Below are 25,302 nucleotides of genomic sequence, written 5' to 3'. Positions count from 1 at the left end.
AGGAGCGATGTGCTTACCAGGGTGCATGTTCTGATGTCCCCTCTCCTCTCTGGGCCATTTCCTGCCCCTTCTTATATCTGTCCCCTACCCCCGCCCCCTGTGTCTAAAACCCCATAGAGGATTTCCCCATAGAGGATTTGGTCAAGGGGATTTTTCACGCTCCACTGAAATCAAGGGGTATAGAGCCCAGAAAGGATTACTTGTTACAAACCAAAATGACAAAGGTAGGCAATCTAGGAAGTACCAGGTTTTATTATCTTTTTATCAAAAAAATCAGTAACAGACAACAGTGTGAGAGGTGGCTACAGAAGAGGTACTCACTCCAACACAGCCTAAGGTAAAAGGCCCTGGGGGTAGGAGGGGACCCAGCCAGCTGGGACCCTGGGTTGGGGTGGCCACAGGAGTTAACAGCCACTGGTGCAGCAAGGGAGGGTGGTTTCCCTCAGCCCAGCCAGTGAGGGTAGGAGGAGACATGGCCTGCCCAGGCTAAGCCACCGCCAGGCCTCTCCTCTCTGGAAAGGGGGGCGAGTCCCAGATAACAGGGCCTCATCAGCCCTCCCCCATGCTCCCCGCAGCTCAGGGAGACAAGATTCATCCCAGCACAGCAGAGGCTGTGACATGTTGAGCCGGTTTAGTTCTCTAGAGCAGCACTGTCCGATAGCTGGAAATGCTCTCTGCTCTGTCAACACGGTAGCCACGAGCCACGTGTGGTGACTGAGCTCTCGAAATGTGGTTAGTGCAACTCAGGAACGAATTTTTAACTTTACGTGATTTTAATGGACTTAAATTGAAGCAGCCACATGTGGTTAATGTATTGGATAGCACAGCACAGCTCTAGGGCTTGGAGAAAGCAAACCGAAGACCAGCTGGTTCCCAAGCAGAAAGCAGAAAGGGTAGAACTGTCGACCTCAACTATTCCAGCCCAATCCAGAGAAGGCACCAGAAAACAGGGCAAGAGAAAGAGGTAAAAACCCACCCAGCCACATGAAAATTCACTCACTCGACCACCCACCCGACATCCAACTGGAAATATCACACTATTTCCTAAAAAAATATATTTATCTATTTTTCTAGAACCGAGGAAGAATAATAATATATTACAAGTACACAGACACAAATATCCCACCATCCCCTTTCATTATATTTTGGGATCTGCTAAAAAACTGTTTCAGCAAAAGCTACTTCTTAGAGAAAGCAGCTTCAGAAAGGGCCAAGGTCATGAGCAGAGGAGTGTAAAGTATAAAAAAAAACTGAGGAAGAGGTTTAATGAAAGAGAGGAAGAGGGAAGGAGTGGCCCTATCTAAAGCTATAAATAGTAAAAAATAAAAATAAAAATCATGTCTCCGGCTCTTCTCTCACTTCCAAGAAACAAATAAAAACAAACAAACAAAAAAAACATTAAATACAAACTTAGCAGGCGTGGTGGAAATGTACAAGAGAGGGAAGAACATCTCAATATCTCCACGCTTCGCCCAGGCAGAGAGACACTTTGCACAAAGGAATGAACCATTAAAAAACAAAAAATAAAACACAACAAAGCCCTAAAAATAGATTTACAAATATTCTATAAATCCATTTCAGCATGAACTTTCAGCTCTTCCCCCCAAGCCCCAAATAAAAAAGATCGATTTCCAAAAGTCACTTAAAAGAGCCTAGAATGGCCCAAGGTATACCACAGAGACTCCCGTAGTGTGATCCTAAGTATCCATTTACAGACACATCTCAAGGTGCAGATGGTTCTAGATCCTTCTCCCACTTCCTGGCAGAGGGACAGGTTGTGACAGGGAGAAAGGAAGGTGGCTGGGGACAGACCTCCAGCCAGGACTCACAAACCCCCCCAAGCTCCCTGGCTTCAGAGGGGCTCTGGATGAGGCATGCTCAGTATAGGCTTGAAGCTGGACCTAGATTCTAAACTGGAAGTTTAGGAAATGATCCAATCCCAGGCTTGCCTTCAGAAAGGCCAAGTTTAAGCCCATTTTTCTGCCAGGGCAACTGAGGCCCCAAGAATCAAGAAGAGCCAGGCAGAACAGTAGAAGACGACGTCTCTTCTGACACTTAAAAGGTAATCAGAACTGGAGATACTGACAAGTCGGAATTAGGTTGACCTCCCCCTACCCTAACGTCCACCCTGTAAAATCCTCCGGCTTCCCTCCCCCCTACAGTCCAAGCCAGTGCCCCTGAGGAAGCTTCATGCGTAGAACTCATTGGTGGGGGCTTTTTTGTAGATGGGTTTCTTGCCCAGGTCATAGCTGCCCTCGTCCTTCTTCTTCATGCGGTACACCAGCAGCAGGATCAGGAACACGGCGAAGAGGATGCCCACCACGCCACCCACAATCAGAGCTGCAGAGGGAGAAGGGGAGAGGCGGGGGTGAGAACTCCTCATCGGGACCTTGGGGTACATCCCCCGCCCCCTGCCCCACCCCCAGTCAGTTCCCTGACAATCAGACATCCTCACCACCACCACTGCCTGTGCCGGGCAAGTTCACGCCTTATTTAATTTGACCCTCATGACCTCAGTGGTGACAAGGGGGTCACTAGGCATTATAAGTCACTAAAGACCATAGGGCTAGAGTGGCAAGGCCACTATTCCAACCCACATCTGCCTGAGTCTGAAGCCCAGGCTCTTTCCAAACACTAGGCGGACACCCCACGCCCCTCAGCCACAGCTTAGCACCAACTGAGCCAGGAACAGGGACGATGACAGGCCGTGGAGAACCCTGTGGATGCTTCTCCTCCAGTCCTGAGCACAGGAGGCCTGTAGGCCCACACTGCTACAGACGGTGCCTACATTCCAAATACACACGTGCAGAGCGTGCTCATGTCCATACTATTACATCACTGATAGTGACACATCATGGTTTACGTTCCCATGTGGAACCCAGCGGCAAAGGCCTAGTTTCCATGCCCACTTCTCCCACTTTCTGGCTGTGTGATTTGGGGCAAGTTCCTTCATCTCTCTCATTGCAAATAATAGTACCTTTCTCATACATTTGTCCTAAGGAGCGAATAAATTAATCCACTTAAAGTGCTTAGAACAGTGACTGGCATGTAGCATATTCAAGACTCGTTAACTGTAAACCTTTATGGTTTATTTGTATCTGTGCCCCCTGAATCAGGGCTACACCACAGTAAGTGCTCAATAAATGACATGCACAGTCGGGCTCAGAGGAGCACCTGGCTTGTGCCGGGCAGAGTGGGCTTCTAACCTTGGGTAGGAGCGTCTGTTCTGTCCCCTAGGCCAGGTGGCCCGAATGACTCATTCCTGTCTGTTAGGGGCAGGGATGTCTCGCAGAATCCTTTGTGTGGCAGATTGAGTCCCCTAATTCGGTCTTACTCGGGCTAAGAAGATTAATTTTCCATCCCTGCCCACGCTACAAATCTATGCACAGAATGGGGACAGCATGGCACAGAGGAGCCAAGTAAGGAGCTAAAAGCCTATGAAAAAGCAGCAACAGAGCAAACAGAGTGCCCCGGGGAGGTGCCAGAAAAAGCACATAGAGTATCAGGTGTCAATCCCATTCCCATCTCTGTCACCTCTCCCTCTGCTGACCCCAGCTCCTCCACAAGGCCCTTGGTCTGGGGCTCCCCATAGGGTTAGCACTGAACACAAGCTCAAAAGCTGACTGTGGCCCGAGGTCCGAGTGTCACGTCTATCACTTCCTGGCTGTGACTCTGGATAAGTTCTTTAGACTCAGTTCCAGGTGGCTGTAGGGACCCAGTGAAGGGCACGGGAATCACGTGGCATATAGCAACCACTTAATAATGTTCCTGGTGCTGTTTAAAAGTTACTGGCATGGAAGGAACCACCTCAGCTAGCTAAGCAATGTAACTTTTCACATAGGGATCTTATACTTGGACAATTCTCAAACGGAAGATTAAAGAGATGAGCTGGCTTCAGTTCTCTTGCTATGTGACCCAAAGCTTGGCTCTCAGTCTCCCTGTGCATAAGGAACAGTTGCTTGGATGAGATCAAAGGTTTTTCAATTTTTCTTTAAAAGTGATAGAACCTTTAGTTGATTAAAGCAAAACCTTGCCGGACGTGGTAGCTCACGCCGGTAAAGCTGAGGAGTGAGGATTGCTTGAGCTCAAGAGTTCGAGACCAGCCTGAGCAAGAGCGAGACCCCGTCTCTACTAAAAATAGAAAAATTAGCTTCGCGTGGTGGCACTTGCCTGTAGTCCCAACTACTCAGGAGGCTGAGGCCGGAGGATTGTTTGAGCTTACAGTGAGCTACCATGATGCCATTGCACTCTACCCAGGCGGACAGAGTGAGACTCTGTCTCCAAGAGATCCTTCATCTGTCCTGGATGGAGGCAGGACACTGACGTTCGGCACAGAGCCCTTTCCCTATACCTCAAGCACTCTGGCCCAGCCGGTTCCCAGGAGACAGGAGTTACCCAGCACAGGCCCAGGGTGACCACTCACCAGGCCGGTTCATCCAGACTGGCCCCCAGCCACAGCCTATAAAACCACAGGGAGTTCCCTCGCTCCCTCTGACAATATCCTCAGACCAAGCTTTCCCTACAACAGCCCATTACAGTCAAGTGTTCTCACATGAGGCCAAACATTTACCCTCTCTAGGCCTCAGTTTCCTATTCTGTCACATGAAGATACCCCGTGCTCCGCCTACGACACTAACAAATCAGAACAGCCCTTTGGAGTTTGCAAAGTTATTTCATGCTTTCTTTTTCAGGGACTCATTACACCAATCCAAGGAAGTTACCATCCTACTCATTTTACAGATGAGGAAACTGAGGCTCATGAAGTTCAAAAGCTTCTCAGCCAAGGTCACAAGGCTGCCAAATGACAGAGCAAGGGGAGGGGAAGCCAACCGAATTCTAAGGAGCCTCCAGACTTTGAAGGGAAATTAACTTTTAATGATTAACTCCCAGATGCCAAACCCAGGCTACCAAAGTGCTTTGAAAATTAAGTGAAAAGGGCTTAAGGCAAGGGAATGACGCAATGCCTATTCTTTAGAAGCCTTTGATATGCAATTCTTCCTCCCTGGGCCCCACCACCAGGTACACAGGCAGAGCCACCCCTTAAAGGAGGTGTAGTCCTTCGATGCCCCAGGGCAACCTGAGGGGGTACAAGGAAGGGGCCCAAGGAGCCTCCAGGGCTAGAGGCTTCCCTGCCTGCAGGCACTGTCCCACCCGGAGCCCTCTTCCCCGGCCTTACCTGCCAGGACCTCTGTTCTCTCAAAGATGTTGCTGTTCTGGGCAGTGCTGGACATGGACACCTTGTTGGACACATCCTCTTCCCCATCAAAGGGTGAGATCCTCTTGGGGATAACCTCGTTCTCCTCCAGTTCCTTGGGTTCGGTGGGGACCTGGCGCCCAGGCCCTGCCCTCTCAGGGATGTGGTTATCTACAGGCACCTGGAAAGGAGAAGAGACCTTCAGTGCATTTGGGGAGGGACCCAGGGTGGGGCACAGGGACAATCAGCCTGGCGGAGAATCTGATTCTGCCATCCTGGAGCAGGAATTGGCAACAACCTCTCCACAACTTTTCTAGTATTATCTGTCCCGAATGGGAAATGAATGTGATCAACAGCACAGGGAAACAGGTGTTCCCACGCTCTGCTGGCCAGGGAGTATTCTAGAATAACAACTCTGGAGGCAATTTGGCAAAACCTTGGACGTTGCTTGCCCTTTGAGGCAGTAATTTTGCCTCGGGGACTCTGTCCTAAGGAGCTCATCAGAGAATGTGTGTAAAAGATGCTTGCTGCAGTGTTATAATGTTACAATATCAAAAAATTCAAACAACTTTTCCATCGATAAGGGGAAACAGGTGAACTATGACACAGCCTACAAAAATGACAAGAACATTTAATTATTCAGGGAAATACTCATGACTAATCTAAGTGAAAAATGCAGTACACAGAACTGTATAAATAATTTTATATCAATGCTAAAAAAGTAGCTATAAATGCAGAGAGAACGAGTTGGCGTTGACAGTGACTACCCCTGCAGAGAAGATGGTCCACCTGCAACCCACAGTTAGTTGCCTGTCCCAAAATGAGCCTAAGGCCACAGATTAAAATGAGCCTTCTTGCAGAGTGGCATCAGACCCCATGTGTGTTACAGAGGAGCAATGGAGAGGCAAAGCGTGCAGCTACTTACCAAGGGGTGGATCACTTCAGAGAAGACTTTGGGGTCCTCTGAGTCATCTGTAAGGTCAGAATGGCTATGTGAGTGTGAGGTCCGTTACCCCAGGCAAATGACCCTTCAGCCGTGGCTGGTGGGACTTCTAACCTTACAGCCGGCCCCCAAGTGCTCAATGTCCAGCATTCTGACCCCAACCTAAGTCACTTCACTGGTAAAATGTGCCCCTAAGACCCGCTTCCCCGGCCCTTTCACGGGAATGTGTGAGCCGGGTGCAGGTTGTATGAGCTCCGAATCCTGGCCCTGTCCAGTGTGGATCCCGAAACCAACAGCAACACCTGAGAGCTGGTTAGAAAGGAAGAATTTCAGTGCAACGGAATCAGAATCTGCATTTCAGCAAGATCCTCAGGGAATAAAGTCCGAAAAGACTCCAATTGCAATAATAAAACATTGTACTGGGTAACTTTGTGAGACGATGGATAAGTTAATTTGCCCCACTACAGTAACTTTTACTATCTATATGTATCCCATAATAAAATTTATTTTAAAAAAAAAACCAAACACACATTTACTGAGTGCTTGGTATGTGCCAAGAACTTTATCTCAGTTCAGTCCCACAACAGTGATGTATAAACTGTCATTGTCATTCCCATTTTACAGATTAGGAGACTGAGCTTCAGAGGTCACACAGACTGGAGGTTTGAACTCAGGACTGTGTGATTCCAAAGCTCAAACTTCAAATCATTAACACGTCCCTGCACATAGCAGGGATGCTTCTCAGTTGCTGTCTGGCCTGGAACCCAGGGCCAGGGAATCAAAAAAGACCACAAAAGCCACAGGCCCCTGGTCCAGCCCAGAGAAGCCTCAGTCCCTTCACCTACCCCCACCCCCACTGAAGCAGGGACTTGTTCTTGGTTCCCCAACCGCATCTCTGCCCCTCTCACCCCACCCCACTTCCAAACTGGAACTTTTCCTTTTCAAAAGGAAAACACTCTGTGGGTCTTCCTTCCCCAGCATGACCCTGTCCTGCTGCCACCCACTCACTCCCACCCCACCACGCCCCCCACCAAAGGGAGGTGCCTGTGAGGGCGGGTTCAGGCTGGTGCTCAGAAAACCCGGAGCGATGACTTCAAAGCACCAAACAACTTGCCCCTCAGGGTCTCAGGGATGGAAAAGCTTAAACCAGTTATTTTTGCTCCCCCTTTTTTGGGAAGGGGATGTGGGGTACAGTAGGAAAATCGGCACAAAAATCCAAGTCCCCAGGCATGGCCACCTTCCTGGTTGGGGAGGCCGCCATCCCCTCCAGGCCTGCTCACCACACCCTCCGTACCCGGTTCTCCAGAGCCGGACAGCTCCAAGTCATCGGGTTCCTGCCCAGGGCCCCCCACATCCTCATCATCTGGTAGGGCTCCCGAGTACCGGCCTTCCAGGAGGTCCTGGGGGTCGATGACCTCAGTCTCCCGTATCTAGGATGAAGAAAAGAGACACATAAGCCAAGATTCCTGGTACTCAAAAGCAGCCAATACCCCGAAAGCCAGTGAAGTGTGCATTCAAGTCCAGAAGGGGACCAGGCCAGGGTCTAGAGACCTGGGTCCTGGCTCCCACAATGCCCAAACTTGCTGTGTACTTAGGCAAATCTCTTTCCTACTCTGAGCAAATAAAAATAGTAAAGGTGGTGATAATCACATGATGAGATTACCATCACTAGGTACCATTTACTAAGCACTTGCTATGTGCCAGACCCTGTTCTTCATAACTCTAGAGCCATGTTATTAACTTATTTTACATCCGAGGAAATAATTTTCTTTTGGTGGCACAACCGGCAGACGGGGGAGTGAGGGCTGCACACAGGCAAGCCCCGGGTCACTGTACTCGAGGGTTCTATGATGAGGCAGTGGCAGCTGACTCACACATGGCAGGGAGTGGGCTGCTGGCTCTGGTCTTGCGCAGTCCAGGACACCTTTCCCGGCTGAGTCACACCGGGCTGGGGCAGACGGGCTGGCTCACCCACACCCAAGACAGCCTCCGGTCAGGGCACTGCCCGGACGTGGTCGCTCAAGAGCGCACTCCTGGACTCAGCCTTGTCTGCCAAACATCTCCCACAGATCTACTCTGCTGCCAGCCCCGTGCAGGGCACAGAGAGGTACAGTCCCTGCCCTTACAGACCCTTCACTCCATCACCCATAAGTGTCACTTCACCCCAGCACCCATAGGTATCACTTCACCCCCACCCCATGGAGACCCAGCTGGTCACAGCAGAGTCGCAGGTTCCCCCTCACCAAGCAGCTTTCAAAAGGAAAGTATCAAAGGTCCAGGGAGGCAAAGAACTTGCCCAGGGCCCTATAGAACATCAGTTACTCTGCTCAGCCTGTAGCTCAGTAGAGTGGGAAACAAAACCCCCTCGGGAGTGTAGGCAATACCAGGACACCCATCACCCTTCCTCCAGCTTCTGGGCTCAGGCTTCTCTCTGCCCACAGAACAGCAGCCCTGAGCAAGGTTTACCATTTCATTAATTAATTCGAACATTGAAGTGCCTACTATTTCCTAGAAGAGTTGGTTTTTTTTTTTAATTAAGTTCAGTACACCTCCTCCCCACCCCACCTTGCCACAAGACAGGCTCATCTTCTCCAGATGCCGTAACTTCAAGGAGGTGGGGGTCTGCTTAGAATCCCAGAATACCCGCTGGGGACCCAGGAAGCTCCTGTCCTCCCCTTTCACAGGATTTGAGAGAACTGGAGCCTGGAACAGGGCAGTGACTTGCCCAAGGTCACACAGTGAGTTTGCTACACACGTAGCTCAGAGTGGAAAGCCTCCAGGTCTGTTTCTGACTTCCCCAGGCTGCCTTTCACCCAGCTGGGGCTGCCAGTGACATGGGGGGGCGGGGGGGGGGTGTCTGAGAAGGAACATCGGTCCCTAAGACAAGGCTATTGTCATTGCAGGAGAGGCCAGGTTCCTCCTGTACACCCCCCATCCCTCCCACCCCTGGCCCCTGGCTTCCGGGAGAGGCGGTGGCAAAACCTGACTCCCATGCGCTCTCTTCCACCCCCAGGGGACAGGATGCTGGGTTCCCGGAAGGGAGCAGGGTCAGGCTGGGAGGCAAGCAGTGGGCAGGCATCACTCTCTCCCTAGGGGTGGGGGAACCTCTGCTGAACGCCTGGCACACACGGGGGCAGGAAGCCAGAAGGGGTTAAGCCCTGGGAAGGGATGACTTCATGACTCGGGAATCAGGAGCTGTTGAGCTGCTGGAATTCCAACCCCCGCACACAGCACACAGCACACAGCCCGTGCCTGTGGCTTTGGTTTGGCAAAGCAGGAGAAAGGCTCCTCCGTGGTTGCGCAAGTGCCTGCACCTAGGGCGGGGTCCCTGGGCTCCTTCCCCCATCTCCTGCTGCAAATTTCCCTCAGGCCCAGAATCTGAAGCAGCAAGACCTCCAAGGCTCCAAGTGACAGGCCTTAACTAAGCACATAGCATGCTGTAGGTCCTCTAAATAGACTCTTTTTTGCAGAGATGGGAATGAGAGCTCAGAAAGATAAAGCCACTTGTCCAAGTCCACACAGGCAGAAGAAAGTGGCCACACTGGACCCGAACCCAGGCATGAGTCACTCGGCCTTTTAACCACATACATATAAACACATATGTGAACACACAAGTACATAGGGCTGCCAGTCCACCACAGGCTAGAAGGGAGCCCTGTTAAGTGGGGTCAAACCAGCCAGGAGAGGGAAAGAGGGTACTTTGACCACTTGTTGATGTGCAGGGTTCAAAGTCCTCAAGTCAGGTGCTGGGGTTCCGTCACTAGGGCTTGTCTCAGGCTGAGACCTTCTCCCCTCCCAAGCCATGGAATGTTGTTTATGTATCCAGCCTGTCTTTTACTATGTGAAAGTGCTAAGGAGAGTTTCAAAACAACCCCTGGGATTAGCGCACTGATTGGCTGTTACTACCTTCCTCCATTTTACATTAAAGAGATAAAGACTAAGAGGGAAGGTGGAGTATAAAGATCTTGCAGCCAAGTCGGAGGCAAAACCAAGGCTGCAACCAAGATTTATTCCCCATTCAGCCCTCTGTGAGCACCTGGTCATCCCCAAGTCCTTTTTTTTTCTTTGTTTGGTTTTTCTGAGAGAGTGTTACTCTGTCACCCCGGGTAGAGTGCAGTGGTGTCATCATAGCTCACTGCAACCTCAAACTCCTGGGCTCAAGTGATCCTCTGCCTCAGCCTCCTGAGTAGCTGGGACTGCAGGCGCGCACCACCACACCTGGCTAATTTTTTTATTTTTTGTAGAGATGGAGTCTTGCTATACTACCCAGGCTGGTCTCGAACTCCTGGGCTCAAGTTACCCTCCCACCTTGGCTTCCCAAAGCACTGGGATTACAGGTGTGAGCCACCATGCCCGGCCCCCTAACCCTTCATCTTTATAACAGGTTTCCAGAAAAGATAAACAAGTACTCTAGGGTCACCCTGGGGATCAGCAGCATAGCCAGGATTTTAGATCCTATTTCAGGTTTCTAAAAGGACGGAGTCTTCAAATGCTGCATTACATGAGCCCAGATTTCCCTCCTAAAGCAAGACAAGGCACTGAGAAGAAGCTTTGGCTTCTTCCAGCTCCTAGTGCTGGTGGGAGGACACAGGGGATTAAATCCTCCCTGGGCGCTGGAGGCCGCCTCTCTGCCCTATTCTGGCCCCTTCTCCACCCACGACCTCTGCCCAGAGGGAGACTCCCAAGTGGGCAGGAGTCATTTAGGACTAGGCCAGCAAGGCCGGACCAAGCCCCATGGGATCGTGGGCAATTGTCCTTTTTCTTGTGAAGGTTGGGAAGGCCCCAACAGCCCTCCCTACCCCCACCCTCTTTTCAGACAAGGCCCATTCAGTCTGGGCTGGCTTTGAAGAACCAGGCCACCCAGCAGCCTGGCCCAACCCTGACCAGAGAGGGACGCCGCCCTGCTCCTAGCTAAGAATGTGGTCTGTTCTGCTCGGCTCACCCGCTCCCTGCCCAGGCACATGTGTTCACATGTGTGGACATGCATAGGCACCCTGTCCGGGCCCCCAGGTCTCCCTGCATCTTTGTCCCTTTCAGAGACACACGATAGAAATTAACTAACTAAAGAAGCCAGTGGGCCTGTGTCCCACAGACCCTGCAGGATCCATGGCTGGTGGGGACCTAGGATTGGTGCCTGGGGGTTAAAGATCCCAGGTTCTTCCCCAGACTAGCCAGGTAAAAGAAGGGTAGGTGCTCTTTTGTTCTGTAGGGACAAACACCTGCCAACAGAAGGTATCTAAAGCCACCAAGCCCAACCGTCTCATTTTATAACCTAGCAAACAGATTAGAACTAGACAAAGGACTTTGGCAGGGTCACCTAAGCAGCTGGCAACAAGCTGGACTTAGAACCTAGGTCTCCTGGCTCCCAGGCCAGAACTGTCTTCCCTCCCTTCTAGGGCCGTGGCTGTCCCTAGGGGTCTCAGCAAATCCACAGGCAGCAGCTGTCACTCCAGTTATACTACCCATCTCATCCTTAGGCTATAGGCACAAAAACAGGAAAAGGCCACCAACCTTATCCCAAAGTCCTATGGCTTCTGTCACCCCAGGAAAAGTACACCTGACTAACAGGAATATCCAATATCTGCCCGGCACCATGCTGGGTTCTTTCTCTATATAAGCTCATTTAATTGGCACAATAGCCTTGTAAGGGGTTCTACCCATTTTGCAGATGAGGAAACAGAATTTGAGCTGAGCCACTCATCACACAGCTAGAAAGTGACACAGCTGGGATCCAAACCTAGATCTTTCCAACCACAACCAGGGCTTCTTGCTGCCACCCACTCTTCACCTCTAACCCGCCAGCCAGCCCACAACACACCGCCTGGGCCAGGGCTCCAGGGCACCCCTTCCCCTGCCTAGGAGTAAACAAGGGTGAAAGTGATATTGCTTAAACAAAGGAACAGAAACTTGGCTGGGGCACCAGGGAGGAGTTCAGGTCAGGGCTTGGTTAACTGTGAACTAATGAGCCTTCCCCCACCTGGCTCCTCCCCAGGGGAGGTAGGGTCAGGGACACACTTGACCCTCCTTTCAGGATGCCAGACCAGAAGGGTAATAACTGAGCAAGTCAAATTTGGCAGGGGCGGGGGGTGGGGCGGTGAGTACTCTGGGCTCCAATTGCTGGACCCACCAGAGTGATTCTGACAGAAGATCCCCAGCAGGATGAACCTTCACGGTCATTGTCTTCCCTCCTCCCTTCTGAAGGGTCAGACATTCCCCAGAAAGAGTAGAACCTGGGGGCCACAATCAGGGTTGTACCACCCAGAGTGGCTGTTCATAAAGGCAGAACTGTAGTCCTGCCACTTACTAACTATATAAGCCGGGAGTTGATGTCATCTCTTAAATCCTCAGTTTCCTCTTCTGTAACCAGGGCTGGTAGCACCTTGCAGGGTGACGAGAATTAAGTGAAATGCATTAATGTGTGCAAGGGACCCAGCACTTGGCCTGGTACACAGCAGGTGCTCAATGAGTAGTGGCTATTATTAACCCCCACCTGCCTTCCTTCTGGCTAAGGGGATTAGTGCTCAAAGGGTCAGAGACCTGGGAAGAAGCAGCAGCTCCACTGCTGGAAAGAACCTGGTCGGTGGACAGGGAAGTGCTTCACGAACTGGAAAGGAACATAACACAACCTGTAGTGGGTTATTATTGTGCTACTGAGACCAGAGACTTTTCAACAACCAACTGGGTCCCTTCAGACTGTGGGGAAAAAAAAAGAGTCAGGCCGAGGTGGCTCACGCCTGTAATCCTAGCACTCTGGGAGGCCGAGGCGGGAGGATTGCTCGAGGTCAGGAGTTCGAGACCAGCCTGAGCAAGAGTGAGACCCCATCTTTACTAAAAATAGAAAGAAATGATCTGGACAGCTAAATATATATATAGAAAAAAATTAGTCAGGCATGGTGGCACATGCCTGTAGTCCCAGTTACTTGGGAGGCTGAGGCAGGAGGATTGCTTGAGCCCAGGAGTTTGAGGTTGCTGTGAGCTAGGCTGATGCCGAGGCACTCTAGCCTGGGCAACAGAGCAGAGACTCTGTCTCACAAAAAAAAAAAAAAAGAAAGAAAGAAAAAAGACCCAGAGGTGGACAGAGACCTGCCAAAGGTCATATAGCTCTGAACACCTGTCCCAAGCAGACAGACGCAGAAGAAAGACTATTTTTATTTTCCCAGCCAGAGCAAACAGAGGTGACCAGAAACACCTGAAATTCCATTAATACTTGGGGACCTGGATCCCCAGAGTATTTCCTGATTTACCTTAGGGACAAAAAAAAAAAAAATACCTTGAAGGTAAAAAGAAACCACACACCAATCTGTGGTCTGGTGCTCTGGCAACTGAATGGTTAAGCCAGGTCTGGGGGTGGGGGGTGGAGTGAGGGTTCAAATGTCGGCTTCAAGGTCGGGTTACTCTGAACACAATCACTCTGGAGACAGCCAGGCCTGGCACTGCCAGCAACCAGCTTTTCACCAAGCCTCAGGGCAGCTCATTCCCACAGCAAGGACTCTAGGATCCTGGGGTGCCAGCAAGAAATGGAGGGATGGTTCTGGAGTCTCTGGACATCTTGCCAGGAGCCAATCCAGCACTCTTGTCACTAACTCCCTGGGTGATCTTTGGTGATTCGCCTCTGAGCCTCAGTTTCCCCATCTGTAAAAGACGGTCTCAAAGAGACAAGCCTCCCTCTGTCCCAAGGCCTGGTAACCAAGCTGGGCATTGCTCCGATTACCCGGTGGAGACAGCTGGGAGGGGGCTGGCTGGTTCCCACAGGGCCTCAGAGACAGAGGTGCATTGAAGCTGGAGTTTGTAATCTAGGCGGCAGATCCGAAATCCCTGCTGGACCCACCGGCCAAGGAGGCTCTCAGGACGTAAACAAGCCTCCTGTGTTCTCAGAAAGCAGAGTTAGAAACTACGCTGCAGCCTTGTCTCAGCTGATTAGATCAGCCCTGGGTGCTGGCTTCCTGCCCCTTCCCGGCCTCCCCCCGCCACTGCCACCGCCACCCCACTGGGGGAAGCCACTGCTCCAGATCAGGTCAGTCTGTCCCACAGACGTCTCTCAGCCGGGCTTCCCCAAGGCAAGGAACGTCCCCTCTCCGGGTGACCAGCCCTGCCATTCACCACCCTGCTCCAATGCCCAGAGGTTTCAGTGGTACAGCCAGTCCTCGCAGGCCTGGCCACCGACCGCCGGGCTTCAACAAGTCACTGTTTCCACACACACCAACCTCTCCCTCCCCTTTCCATTACCCAGGTGTCACCTGACTAGCAGCCTCTTCTACTGTGCCAGAGAAAACTGGAGCAGCCGAGCTCCTGCCCGCCTGGCCTGGCCTGCGGAAGGACAGGGGAGGGGGAGGTGTGGGGGGAAAGAGTAGGGGGCACTGAATAGGAGGGTCTGGCCCAAAGGAGGGGTGGAGAGAAACGGGGGAAGGGAGGTAGGTGGGAACTGGGGAGGGGGGAATGACGATAGTATAAGGTAGAAGCTGGAAAGCACTATTAAGATCAGAGTAATCTTTTGGGGAGTCCTGGAGCCCTCTGAAAAGCATGAAAAGGTATGAACCTCAAGAACTGTAACCATCAGTTTACAATTTCAACGTGTGCACAGACACCACCTCCCTGAAGCCAACCTCTGGCCAGGTTAAGAACCCTTGTCTAGCCACTAATAATAAACTAAACTTAAGCCAGCACTTTACAAGTTTGCCAAACACCGATTATGACTCTTGAGTGACACAGGTGTTTTATAGAGGACACTGGGGCTCACATCAACAAAGTGACTTATTAACTGTGTGTGTGTCCCTGGGTGAGCAGAGCTGGGATGGGGACAGAGTTTTCAGGCTGTGAAGCACACCCACCTTGCAGCCACCCGGCCTCCAGCAGACAGGGCTAGGGAGGCCCCGTGAGGTACAGGAATGCACCCAAAGGTCACCGGTGAGTTAGTTAATGACAAACCAGCCCAAGAAGTCAGGCTTCTTGTTCTCCTAGGGCTAAATCAGATCAACTGTTGACATGTGTGTTCTCCTCCCTCTCTAGGGCACCATGAAATGAAATGTATGGAAACCTGGCTTTTCAGAACACTGTACCTTTTCCGTCCACCAACACTCTGTCCCCCAAAGCCCAGAGCGCTATTTGCAATCACTCAGCCTCCTTCAGACTAGAAACTCTGCCTCTCCAACACAGGAGGGTGGCCCTGAGTCCAGGGCGGGGTCTGGGGAGATCCGGTGCCCTTGGCAAATTCCTGGCCCTCTCTCCCTCCAAGCTGCACGGCTGCTGCTCAGACTGGGGCCCCTGCGGATCCCAGCAGGAGAGGTGGGGCTGCCAGGAACTGGTTCTTGTTTAAATATAAACCCATCGGATAATTAGCAAACAGCCCACTTCTAAGATAAACAAATAGCAGATTTGGCCTCCATCTCCATCGGCCCCACCCTAGACTCCTCCCAGCTGTGGGGGAGGGGCAAAAGCAGTCCAGGGGCCCTGGGCATGGAATCCCCAAGGGACCACCAGGCATCAAGATGGCCTGGGCAGGGAAGGGAATTGTCACTAACACCCCCCCCCCACCAGGCAGGATACCAGATGCCTTTATTTGCAGCTTTGTCATCTCCTTTAAGCCTTTCCACAACGGTCACCATCTTCTTAACAGACCAGGAAGCTGAGGCTCCGAGAGGTTGAGTAGCATGTCCAAAGTCATCGAGCTAGTATGAGCTAGTACAAGGAGGACTTAACACCCCTGTAATTAGGCCTACCTAACCCCAAACCAATGTTTCAGTGCCCTTTGGCCAGCCCCAAGAAGCATGAGCGGGCGGCACAAACAGAAGAATCCTCTATGAACTCAGGCCACATGCAGCCTCAGTTTTGCTTTAAGTCAGCGGAGAAAAAAGTACTGCCCGCTCTGCAGAGGTCTAAAGACCAATTTGGAGGACTGGCTGCACCTTGTGCAATGTCAAAAGTCCACACGCAGGCAAGGGGGCTGTGACGGTTCCAGGCCTAGTACAAGTATTTCCTGAATGTCCCCTCAAGGCCCTGGGCACTAAGACACTGACTCGCACCGGACAAGGTAAAACTCTCAGTCCACTCCAACACCCTCACCACACAGCTATCTGACCTATTAGCCAAGAGGTTGAAAGGAAATGGGTGACTCAGGCAGGCTGCGCTAGCCTGCAGTGACTCACAGAGCCCCGTCCAGCCCCCTCCCCCGAGGTAAGCGTTCATTTGGAAATCACACCCACCCATGCAGTCCAGGGGACTGAAGGGCAGTGAGGAGCCAATTCCTCCCAACGGGGCGCTGGGGCTGGGAGCCCAGCCTGGCTTCCCCAGCTCCCCATTCAGGCCTCCTCAGCACTCCAAGTCCTTGGAAAAGCTCTCTGTTTCTAGGAGCTTGGGATGGCAGGAGCTGAATGTCCCCCATTCCACCCCCCACTTCTCTTCTGAGACTGGGACTTGTTTAGACTTTTTACCACGGAGGCCAAGAAAAGTCCCCTCCCCTCATCAAGGGCTCTTAGGGCAGGATGGACCCTTATAAGGCAATGGTCCAACCTTCTCATTTTAGAGTTGGGGACATGGACCCAGAGACAGGGCATGTTTGCTCAAGGTCACCCAGCAAGGCCTAAGTAGGACCCAAGGTATCTGTCTACCTTCAAACCAAGCAGATTTCCTTATCTAGAATATTCTCTGAGAATGCTCAAACCAGACAGACACCTTGCCTATCAGTTAGAACTGGTTCTGACCTTGACAAGCCCCTACATTCCTCTGAGCATCAGTCTCCTGTAAAAACACAGATAACAGTACCCACCTCACAGTATCACTGAGAGACATTCATTTTAGTAATGAGTAACTTGAATGCACCTTTTAGAATGAAGTTACATGCATGAACTTCTTCATTCATACAAACATTTCCTGCAAATTCACCAGGGGACAGGTATCTCACTATAACCAAGACAGCAGAGTTCCTGCCCCGGCTGCAAGCGGGAGGAAAGCGGGGTGGGGGGCGGGGAGTCAGGCAGTGGGATTCAGAATTTGGTGGAGTTAGTTTTCTCAGGAACCATAAGTTTCTTCAAGGGAGGGAATACTTTAGATGTCTTTATGGTTTCCACAGCCCCTTTTGAATAGTAGGTACTCAATTATTAATCAAATTCAGAGCTGCAAAGGCCTCTGGAGGCCATCCTGCTAAACCCCTCACTTTACAGATGGGGGATGTCACCCCAGAGAGGGAAAGGGACCTCCTCCCAACCTGGCAGAGCCCTCCAAAGGATGGCCCAAATATTTTCCTGGGTGTTTGGTAACTCTCTGGGCTCTGAGATGTCTCAAGAGCACTCCCTGTCACTCAACGGTCCTAGAACCCCATAGGCTTCTGCCGCCACCCCTACTTCCATGCAATCAAGAAAATTCTCAAGTAGATCAGAAACATCTTTCAGCTGAAGTACGTGATGGGAGGGGGATACTTCCCCAGAACTGTCTAGGCCTTGTGCCAAGTCGGTGGGCCGTGCCCTTGAGCAGCAACACCTTTGGGGGGGGGGTTCCCAAAACAAGGCTGCCTTTAATTGGCCAGAGAGGGAGTGGCAGGAAGGCGGATCAGGGAATGCTCCCAGCTGGACAGGAAGAACTGGTTTAGGATGGCAAGCCCCGCCAAACAGAGGGCAGCTGGGTACTCAGCTTGGGTTCCCTTCCCAAAACCTGTGGCATTCGGGGAGGGGGGCAGCAACACGAAAGGGGAGGGCCACTATTCAGAGGTTTTGGTGGTCTAGATGCTCTCTACTACCTCAAAGTGGTACCAGTCTGCCTCTCTCATCCGGAAAGTGGGCATAATATGATTCCCCACATGCTAGGCTTTTTGTACGGATAAAATGCACCAGCCCTGGTATATGGAAAGTGCTCTATAAATCATAACTGCTGTTAGCAAAGCCCTTCTCCCTTAGCCTCATTTTTCTCCACCTGCCAAATGAAAAGGACAGACCAGATCATTTCCTTGGCCTAAGCCAACTGTGGCTTGGTCTGATTTTTCCAGCCACAAACTAGGGAGGAGGGGGACGGGCAAAAGGGGAAGTCTTATGCCCCAATTAGAGGCAGGAGGTCTATGACATTAGTCGGGAAGTGGGGAGCTGAGGTCAGGATGAGAAACCTTTCTCAGGAAGCAGCTGCCCAGAGCTGACATCTCCCCCAGCTGACAGGTCACCCTACCTAGGACTGACACAGCCCCCCTCCCCCAAACCACATCCTTCTGACTGCCCCTGGGACGCAGCTGTCTGCTCCTCACTCCAATGCACCTGCAGGCTCAGCAGCCCTGAGCTGAGACTGGCATGTGACTGTCCATGGTGACCTCAGCAACCACCTGGGTCCTTTCCTCTTTTTCGTTACACTGCCCAGGCAGTGTTCCTTCAGAGGCTTCCCCAACTGCTTGACCCCAACACATCCTTCAGGGCCTCATTTAGAGAACTGCACCAGGGAGGCAGAGGGCTTGGGTTCTAGTCCTGGTTACCCTTGGTTTGGGAAAGTCATCACCTCCCTCTGGGCTTCTGTTTCCTTCCACCTCATTATTCCTTGAGGCCTTCCAGCCTAAAACGTCAACAGACTCTAAACAAGTCTTGAGCTATCCAGGATAGGACACAACAGCCACCTAGAAGTTAAGATAAAGCAGAAACTTGGAAACATGGCTGCCTAAATTTGGATCTGACTCGGCCTCTTACTAGGGGTGTCACCTTGGGCAAGTTACTTAACCTCTCCAGCCTCAGGACCAGTTTAAGAACAGTTAACAGTAGGGTGGTTGTCAGAATTCAGATGGTTGAGGGAGCCATTAGAAAGCTCTTAGAACAGTGCCAGACACACCAAAAGCGCTAAATGTTTGCTACCATCACTGCAAGCCTGGAATTGTGCTGGGTGGTATTGCTCAGGGTCTCATTCATTCCTCAACAAGAGCTCTCGCCAGGCCAAATCAACCTTCCCCCAAGTAAGGTCAGACGAATAGGAGCCCTAGGGCTTTCAAAGAAATTAACATTAATGATTAAACTCCAGGGACTCACAGCCCCTAAAAACTGGGGCTAAAGGACATAAAGCCCAGGCTGGGGGAGGGAGAGGCAGGAGAGATTGCCTTTCCCAGCAATTCCCATGCTCCCAATTTCCCAGATGACTGCCTCCCGCCAGGACGGATGGAGCTTCTGCTGGCCCAGGGCTGTGCAAACTGCGGCAGGGACCAGTGGACAATGAAAAGGAAAAGTTTCTCTGGGCTCACTGAGGCCTTCCCTCTCCACAGCCCTCTTCACGCCACCCAAGGTGGGCGCTTCAACTTTCCCATCTGAAGTTCGGCGAAAATGAACAAGTGCTCTTCTTGCAGAAAGCAGAAGCTCAACTCCTGGCCGAGCTTAAACCATCCTTCCCCTCTGCCCTTGAAAGATCAGAGTCCCCAACTTTCTAGGAACCCTAAAGCAGCAGCAGTCACCTCCTGTCCCGCTCCCCGATACCCTTTGTGCAGATGGGGAAAGAGACTCCGAAGGGGCAGGGCCTTGCCCTAAGTCACAAGTCAATGGCAGGGCCGGGGCCAGAACTGAGGTCAGGGCTCAGTTCTCCAGTCCCCCGCGAGTGAAGGAGAGCCCCAAACCCCTCCCCTTCCGAGTGACCGCAGCCCCCAAGCCCGGGCCATCTCGGATTCTACAGCTGCCCGCTCAGGGCGCCCAGAGGGCGAGGAGGGGGATCCAGCGCTGCGACCGGGGAAGGCACGAGGGCGTGGGGGTTGAAGCGTTGACACCGGCTTAGTCACGTCCGAGCCCGGAGCCCGCGGCGGGGCTGAGCCCAGGGGAGGCGGGAAGAGCAACAGGCTGGGGACGCACGGCGCGCGGAGGAGCCACCCGGGAGCCTCCCTGTGACCCCGGAGCAAAGTTTCCAGCAAAGTTTCCCGGGCCTCGGCGTCCAATGGGAGGCGGCGCAGCCCCTCGAACTCCCCCCTGCCGCCCCCCAATCCCAGGCTCCGGGGAACAAAGGAGACACCGATCTGTCCCCCTCCACCCCCCGGGGACCTCCAGGCGCCTACCGACTCGGCGGCGGCGGGGGCGCCCAAGAAGAGCAGGAGTAGCGCGAGCAGGCGGGCGGGGGCCATAGTACCACGGAGCGGAGAGGGCGCGCGGCTGGACGAGTGGCCCCGGGCGGGCGCGCGGCCCGTCTTATAGGCAACCGGCCCCGCCCCGCCCCGCCGCAGCCCGCCCCCGCCGCCCGCACCGCGCCCGGAATTCCCCCGCGAAATCTGGGCCTGCGGGGCGCTGCGCCCGCCCGCGGCGCTGGAAACCCCGAGGGACCCGCCCAGCGCGCGCCGGCCAGCTCGCGGTCACCTCCCAGACCTATCCTCCGGGAGCTCCCACCCCTTGATGTATTTGGTCCACTGCTAGGCCGGCCCACAGAGATCGCCGTGTCTAACCCCATTTTATAGTTGGGGAAACTGAGGCCCAGGGACGGGCAGGAAATGCCCAGGGTCTTCGGTTTAGACCGACGCTTCCAACCGGGTGCGCTCCCCTCTGAGCGCACGAAAGACTTTCCGAATGGGACGTGAACACAGGTAGTTTTAAGACACAGATCAGTAAACTTTTCTGTAAAGGGCTAAATCGTTTCGGCTTGCTTAGGCTTTGCGGGCCACGCAATCCCTGTGGCAACTATTCAGACTGGAGCGTCCTAGCTCAAAAGCAGCCCTGAATACTAGGAATGAGGAATGGCCGTGTCCTGATAAAATATTACATATGGCCACTAAAATTTGAATTTAACATAATTTTCACGTGTCGCAAAATATTATTATTCTTTTGACTTTTTTTCAACCATTTAAATGGAAATGAAAAAATCATTCTTAACAGTGGGCTGAACAAAAATAGGCGAGGGGCAGCCAACTTTGGTCTCAGGGTAGCTGACCTCTGTTTTAAGAGATCCATTTTCCAGATTTGGAACTTTCTAAAAAGTTTGATCTCTCTGAGAACTGGTCTGCAAGTTTATCTCTATTCTCGGGTCAGCTTCTGCCCTTTATAAAAGAAAGTTCTGTGCCCCCCTCACCCCTCATCCCCCTAACATTGGGGAGAGATGGTAAAATTCTTGGGGGTTCCAAACACAGGCACTGCTGGAATTACTCTGGGGAACATCGAATGAGGATCAAAGTACAAAAGGGGCCTGGCCCTGCGTCTCCCTGACTTCTACATAAATCTAAGGGTGTAACATGGCTTTAGAATTAGGGTATTTTGGCCTCTGTTGGCGTGTTACAAATTCATATATTTTGTGGGGTGGAGTGTTGGGAGTGATTTCTCCCTCTTTCATCCCTTGAATATTATCAAAGAATAAAAGTCTCTTGAGGCAGACAGCCTTGACAGATTCAAATGCTGACCATGTTGTTTCCCATAGATTTAAAGTTCAGCGATTATTTCCAGCTATTCTTAATAGGATTTGGAAAGAAACTGGAAAAAAATGAATGAATCTCATGCCAGAATAAGAAATCCTTTTGCAAGTCCAGTGGTTTGTAATCTTTGCTTTCCACAGAACTGAAGGAGGGCCTAATCTACTTGTCAGTGGAAAGATCATTAAAAATAATTTTTGATGACAGATCACTATAATTTTAGTATCTGTCATCATATTGCTATAACAAAACTCCTTCAGTTCCTACCAGCTTCTCTAAGTGAAGGTTTCTTCAGCACTTACACCAGAGGTGTGCAGGTAAATGTTTGACAGTAGGCTGAGGGAAGCAGGGAGTGCTAATTTGTACCGTTTGACAATTTCTGCAGTGTAAATACTCTGGCTGATTTCAAGCTACCAATGAGATGTCACTGAGCATGGAGTTGGGAAGACATGAGCAGTTATTTCTACCACACAGACACAATAAGTATAAATATCTCCCTGCACTTCACCAGTAGTAAAGTGTACTGAGATAATTAGGAAATGATGAACTTTGAGTACTTATTTCCTTTATTTTTAATATAATCAATTTAATTGTAAATTTATATAATTCAATTTTTAGTAAGAACTATGTTTGACAACTAGCTCACAAAATTCTTAAAAATTGACTTTTGTGAACCAGTACAAGGCAGCTTTAGTGTTCAAGACCACTGCTTGATAGCTATAAAAAATGAAAAATAGGAATAAAATTATTGCAAAAATCTATTTCATTCTAGCATAAGCAATATTCATCCAGGTTTAGGTGAACTAATTAGAGAGGAAAAATTGCCCCTCCCATCTCATTAAGACAGGCATTTCCAATACAATTTTACTTTTTCTGTTTAATAATTATTTATCAAAGTTTGCAGGACTGGTTTCATGAGCCTATACTTATGTCAAATTACATACTTTAAATATGTGCAGTTTATTTTATGCTAGTTCTACTTCAGTAAGGTTTTTTAATTGTTGTAGGACTTTAAAAAATTGTAATATATTTACATTGTTTTGCTCCATTGCATTCTAACAATAATTATAATGATAAAAAAATTTTAATACCTATCTTATGGTCACAAAAAGTAAGATAAAAATTAAATTTACATTAATAGTTTTAAGCAGAGAAATATGAGAAAGTCATCACTAAGCCTCTTTTTTTTTTTTTTTTGAGACAGAGTCTCACACTGTTTCCTGGGCTAGAGTGCTGTGGCATCAGCCTAGCTCACAGCAACCTCAAACTCCTGGGCTTAAGCAATCCTACCTCAGCCTCCTGAGTAGCTGGGACTACAGGCATGCGCCACCATGCCCAGCTAATTGTTTCTATATATTTTTAGTTGTCCAGCTAATTTCTTTCTATTTCTAGTAAAGACGGGGTCTCACTCTTACTCAGGGTGGTGTTGAACTCCTGACCTTGAGCTATCCTCCTGCCTCGGCCTCCCAGAGTGCTAGGATTACAGACGTAAGCCACCTTGCCCCACCAACCACTAAGCCTCTTATGCATAAAAGTACATTATGATAAAATTTTGCAGTGGAACATGGAGGGGAAATTTGAGTTCAAGTAGAAAAAGAAATGATGCAAGATTTCTGACTCTTAGAGAAGATGCTGTTCATGTATTTTTTAAATGGATGGTTGCAAGTATCAAATTGCCAGGGCATTTAATTCAACTGGATACATTTAAAAGAGTGATGTAACTTTTATTTTTAACTGTATAAGTTTACAATATGCTGGGAATTACAATCTTTTCAACTATTTAAACTGTTGATGAAAAATGTTAGCTATCGGCCGGGCGCAGTGGCTCACGCCTGTAATCCTAGCCCTCTGGGAGGCCGAGGCGGGTGGATCACTCGAGGTTAGGAGTTCAAGACCAGCCTGAGCGAGACCCCGTCTCTACTAAAAACAGAAATAAATTATCTGGCCAACTAAAAATCTATATAGAAAAAATTAGGCGGGCATGGTGGCACATGCCTGTAGTCCCAGCTACTCGGGAGGCTGAGGCAGTAGGATCGCTTAAGCTCAGGAGTTTGAGGTTGCTGTGAGCTAGGCTGACGCCACGGCACTCACTCTAGCCCAGGCAACAAAGTGAGACTTTGTCTCAAAAAAAAAAAAAAAAATGTTAGCTATCAACTAAAAAATGTGCCAGGGAGTACATCATTTTAAAATAATCTTTCAGGTGTGGTGGCTCATGCCTGCAATCCTAGCACTTTCAGAGGCTGAATGGGAGTAGAGTATCGCTTGAGGTCAGAAGTTTGAGACCAGCCTGGGCAAAAGTGAGACTGTCTCTACACAAAATAGAAAAACTAGCTGGGCATGGTGGCGCATGCCTGTAGTCCCAGCTACTTGGGAGGCTGAGGCAAGAGGATCACTTCAGCCCAGGAGTTTGAGGTTGCTGTGAGCTGTGATGCTGCCACCACACTTTAGCCCTGGCAACAGAATGAGACTCTCCCAAGAAAAAATAAATAAATGAACAAAACAACACTTCCACGTGTTTCTTCTTTCCCAAATCTATACTGGTATGTTAGTACTAAACTCCATTAGAAATACGATGTCTTGTAAAACCAGAGTGATAAATTACTTCATTAAGAAACCAGTTAAAAAGAAAAAAAAAGGAACTGAGAGCCAGCTTACAACAGAAGGGCAGGTGTCCTTCTCCCTTTTCACAGACTTCCTAGGCCAGAGGGAACTGAGGCTAGCTGTACATCTGGAACATCCAGACACAGCAAAACAAACGTGTTTGTTTTGTTTTGTTTTGTTTTTGGAGACAGAGTCTCATTCTGTTGCCCAGGCTAGAGTGCCATGGTGTCAGCCTAGCTCACAGTAACCTCAAACTCCTGGGCTCAAGTGATCCTCCTGCCTCAGCCTCCTGAGTAGCTGGGACTACAGGCATGCGCCACCATGCCTGGCTAATTGTTTCTATATATTTTTAGTTGTCCAGCTAATTTCTTTCTATTTTTTTTAGTAGAGACAGGGTCTCGCTCTTGCTCAGGCTGGTCTTGAACTCCTGACTCGAGCGATCCTCCCGCCTCAGCCTCCCAGAGTGCTAGGATTACAGGTGTGAGCCACTGCGCCCAGCCCAAAACAAAGGTGTTACAACCAATCCTGTCCTTAAATGCCCCAGGCTTCTCCTGGGAGCCTTCCGCAATCCATCACCTCATAGCTTTCATCTCTCCCGGCCCTGAGATCTCTAGCACCCCATCTGTCACTCTCTTTGGGCAGACACCCCATCTCACTCATATTAGTTAAGGGTTAAGAGCACAGGCTTCTAAGTCAAGAGATCTATACTGCAGTCTTGGGTTGTGTGACCTGGAGCAAGACACTTTATGTCTCTGTGTCTCAGTTTTCTCATTTGTAACTTGGGGGTCATTATAGTTCCTAAACATTGTAAGACTGCTGAGAGCACGGTAGTTAGCACAAAAATGTTATTTATTTTTATGATCAGGGAGGTCTCCTCTGGCAAGGAGTTATTGCCCTCGCCAGTAGCTCCTCACACACAGTAAATAACAGGTAATCACATCACCATTTTCAGAACAGCTGAGGGATTGGGCAGCGGGGCTTTCTCTCCCAGAATAGCGCCAACCTTCTCTGGGTTGGCAACCCTCCCTTCATGCAAATCTCTTTCCAGTCCAGATAATGACAGCCTGGAGTTTCCAGAGGCCATGGAATATCCAGCCACTGCCTTGCATAACCACAGAAACAGGGAACACTAGACTCAGAGGGTCCTCCCCAACCCTTCAATCCAACAGTACCCCCATTGTAAGACAGGCAAACCAAGGCCCACGCTGTGAGTCAGCATCCACTGGACATATTTTGAAG

At 50.5% G+C, this 25,302-nt stretch overlaps 1 protein-coding gene across 1 annotated transcript; it reads right to left on the bottom strand.

Moving 5' to 3' along the window:
• Positions 1–234: 234 nt before the first annotated feature.
• Positions 235–20,227, bottom strand: SDC4 (syndecan 4). Its single transcript, XM_045529136.1, has 5 exons — positions 20,128–20,227; positions 7,432–7,567; positions 6,120–6,166; positions 5,177–5,375; positions 235–2,340 (listed from the first exon to the last, which is right to left on the bottom strand). The coding sequence occupies exons 1-5, from the start codon at positions 20,191–20,193 to the stop codon at positions 2,189–2,191; spliced, it is 600 nt and encodes a 199-aa protein (XP_045385092.1). The 5' UTR covers positions 20,194–20,227; the 3' UTR covers positions 235–2,188.
• Between the last annotated feature and the right edge of the window lie 5,075 nt (positions 20,228–25,302).

The sequence above is a fragment of the Lemur catta genome, chromosome 17 (genome assembly GCF_020740605.2).
Source record: "Lemur catta isolate mLemCat1 chromosome 17, mLemCat1.pri, whole genome shotgun sequence".
NCBI lineage: Eukaryota > Metazoa > Chordata > Mammalia > Primates > Lemuridae > Lemur > Lemur catta.
The sequence above is the reverse complement of the archived record's forward strand: the minus strand, read 5'-3'. Positions and strand labels throughout refer to the sequence as shown.

Excerpts from the sequence above, each read along its gene's own strand:
- SDC4 (XM_045529136.1), bottom strand. The coding sequence starts at position 20,193 with ATGGCCCCCGCCCGCCTGCTCGCGCTACTCCTGCTCTTCTTGGGCGCC. Across the intron at positions 6,167-7,431 it reads GTCCGGCTCTGGAGAACCGG|ATGACTCAGAGGACCCCAAA; the intron begins GTACGGAGGGTG and ends CTGACCTTACAG. Across the intron at positions 2,341-5,176 it reads GAGAACAGAGGTCCTGGCAG|CTCTGATTGTGGGTGGCGTG; the intron begins GTAAGGCCGGGG and ends CTCCCTCTGCAG.